Source organism: Austrofundulus limnaeus, unplaced genomic scaffold, assembly GCF_001266775.1.
Source record: "Austrofundulus limnaeus strain Quisiro unplaced genomic scaffold, Austrofundulus_limnaeus-1.0 Scaffold1478, whole genome shotgun sequence".
Lineage (NCBI taxonomy): Eukaryota > Metazoa > Chordata > Actinopteri > Cyprinodontiformes > Rivulidae > Austrofundulus > Austrofundulus limnaeus.
Genome location: NW_013953880.1, coordinates 37,308 through 39,067, shown reverse-complemented (window position 1 = coordinate 39,067; position 1,760 = coordinate 37,308). Strand labels below are relative to the sequence as shown.

Sequence of the window (1,760 nt, the reverse complement as noted above, 5' to 3'; positions counted from 1 at the left end):
GCCTCACCGCACAGGCTCCATAGGAAATGAATGGAGAGCGAGCGACGTCGCCTCCCGTGTGTCGAGCCCTTAAATCATACAGGGCAGTGTGCCTTGGGTACCAGGTTTGAAAAACGAGCTAAACTGCAACACATCAAAACTATAAGTAATTTTAAAAATGATAAAAGGCAGCTGCACACCTTGTCAAATTGATAAGATCCAGATTTGATTCACGAATCAGTCTTCTGAAATGTGTGGACATGAACAAATGTGTCTAACCCTTTTCTGTTTTGTGCTTTTTGTTTCAGGCTGAAGAAATCGACGTATTAATAGGAAAGGACCGCGAGGGATTCTTCACCAACGGGCTGACCTTAGGCAGTAGAAAGTGCTCAGTAATCAGAGACAGCATCCCAGTAGACGGTGACTGGACAATGGACATGCGGACAAAGAGTCAATCGGGGGAGCCAACATACAATATTTGTTTAGGCAAAGCAGGCAAAGGTGAGCACGTTTTTATTTGTCTTGTTACTAAAATCTTAGTATAATGGCTTCGGTTACATGGTGGCCTGCTTTGATATAGTCCCTTTATTTGATCCATTATAGCTGTTGTGTTGTGACTGCATGTCGTACAGGTGTTAAATGCACCTTTCCTCAATATATGATAAGTTTTAAAGATGTGTAGGTGACTGTGTTCTGCTTTATATCACTCAGTTCTAAGAGGAAAACTAGTGTATTTCAGTAGTGTTGGGTGTGAAATGTACAAGTAATTTTAACAAAAGTATTTTGTCCCAAATTTCAACGTCAACAATTTAGTTACAGCTTTTACTGTTCAGTTGAGCTGCATCCTGAATATACACTGATCAAAAAAATAAAGGGAACACTTAAACAACGCACGCTAACTCCCAATCTTTGTTCTGTACAGAGTTGAATGTGCTTCACAAGTTTGATTTACTTGACTTGGCGTGCGTTGTTTAAGTGTTCCCTTTAGTTTTTGAGCAGTGTAGTTTGTTTTAGCACCCCACTTCTTTCAGAGCTGAATACCTACTGTTTTCCTTTACTCCAGGTGTTTAGCTAAACCAGTGTTTCCCAACCCTGGTCCTCAAAAGCACTCTTGTTTTTGTATTGTATATTTAGCATACCACCCCCCTTTTTTTTTTTTTTTTCCCCCCCCGCCCCCCCCCCCCCTTATTTTATTCAACAATTTTTCTTATGATCTGTACAGTCTTGCATACATAACACTCAACTCTTGTCATGCTCTGCCCGACCGTGTGTCTGAGTTACAATTTTAGAATTTATTCTTGATTTGATGTTTTATTGTTTCATTTTATCCTTCCGACATTTTTACATTGTTGATTGTACAGCACCTTGTGAATATATTTCTGTGAAAGGTGCTTTATTTACTTGCACTGTCCTGCATTTGTTTAGAAGTTTCCCTGCTGCAGATGATTGCAGTTAAACAAAAGCCTGTTAATCACTTGTCAATTGAAATCAGCTGTGTTGAAGCAGGGAAACATCTAAAGGGCTCGACACACGGGCAGCGACAAACTGCAGCGATTAACGGCTGTCATCGCAGCCTGGGTGAAACCCGACACACGGGATGCGATAGCGATCGCAGCGTTGCGAATCGCGCTCTTTCAGGTCGCTTGTCTTCACAAAATTTGATTGGTTCTCGACTCTGAAGGCGGGTGTGCTTTACGAACGTGTAAACTAAACAAACACACATCAAGATACAATTTTATGAGGAAAAACTTACCATAAACTTCACCCTGGTGCCAATAAAT

The 1,760-nt window shown here is 40.9% G+C and overlaps 1 protein-coding gene across 2 annotated transcripts in view; it reads left to right on the top strand.

Moving 5' to 3' along the window:
* The window catches only part of LOC106535525 (profilin-2), a 10,823-nt gene that overhangs the window by 4,001 nt on the left and 5,062 nt on the right, over positions 1–1,760 (top strand). For both annotated transcript variants that reach the window (XM_014032541.1, XM_014032542.1), the window contains exon 2: positions 288–480. In XM_014032541.1, the coding sequence (XP_013887995.1) occupies positions 288–480 (193 nt within the window). The remainder of the gene's footprint in view (positions 1–287; positions 481–1,760) is intronic.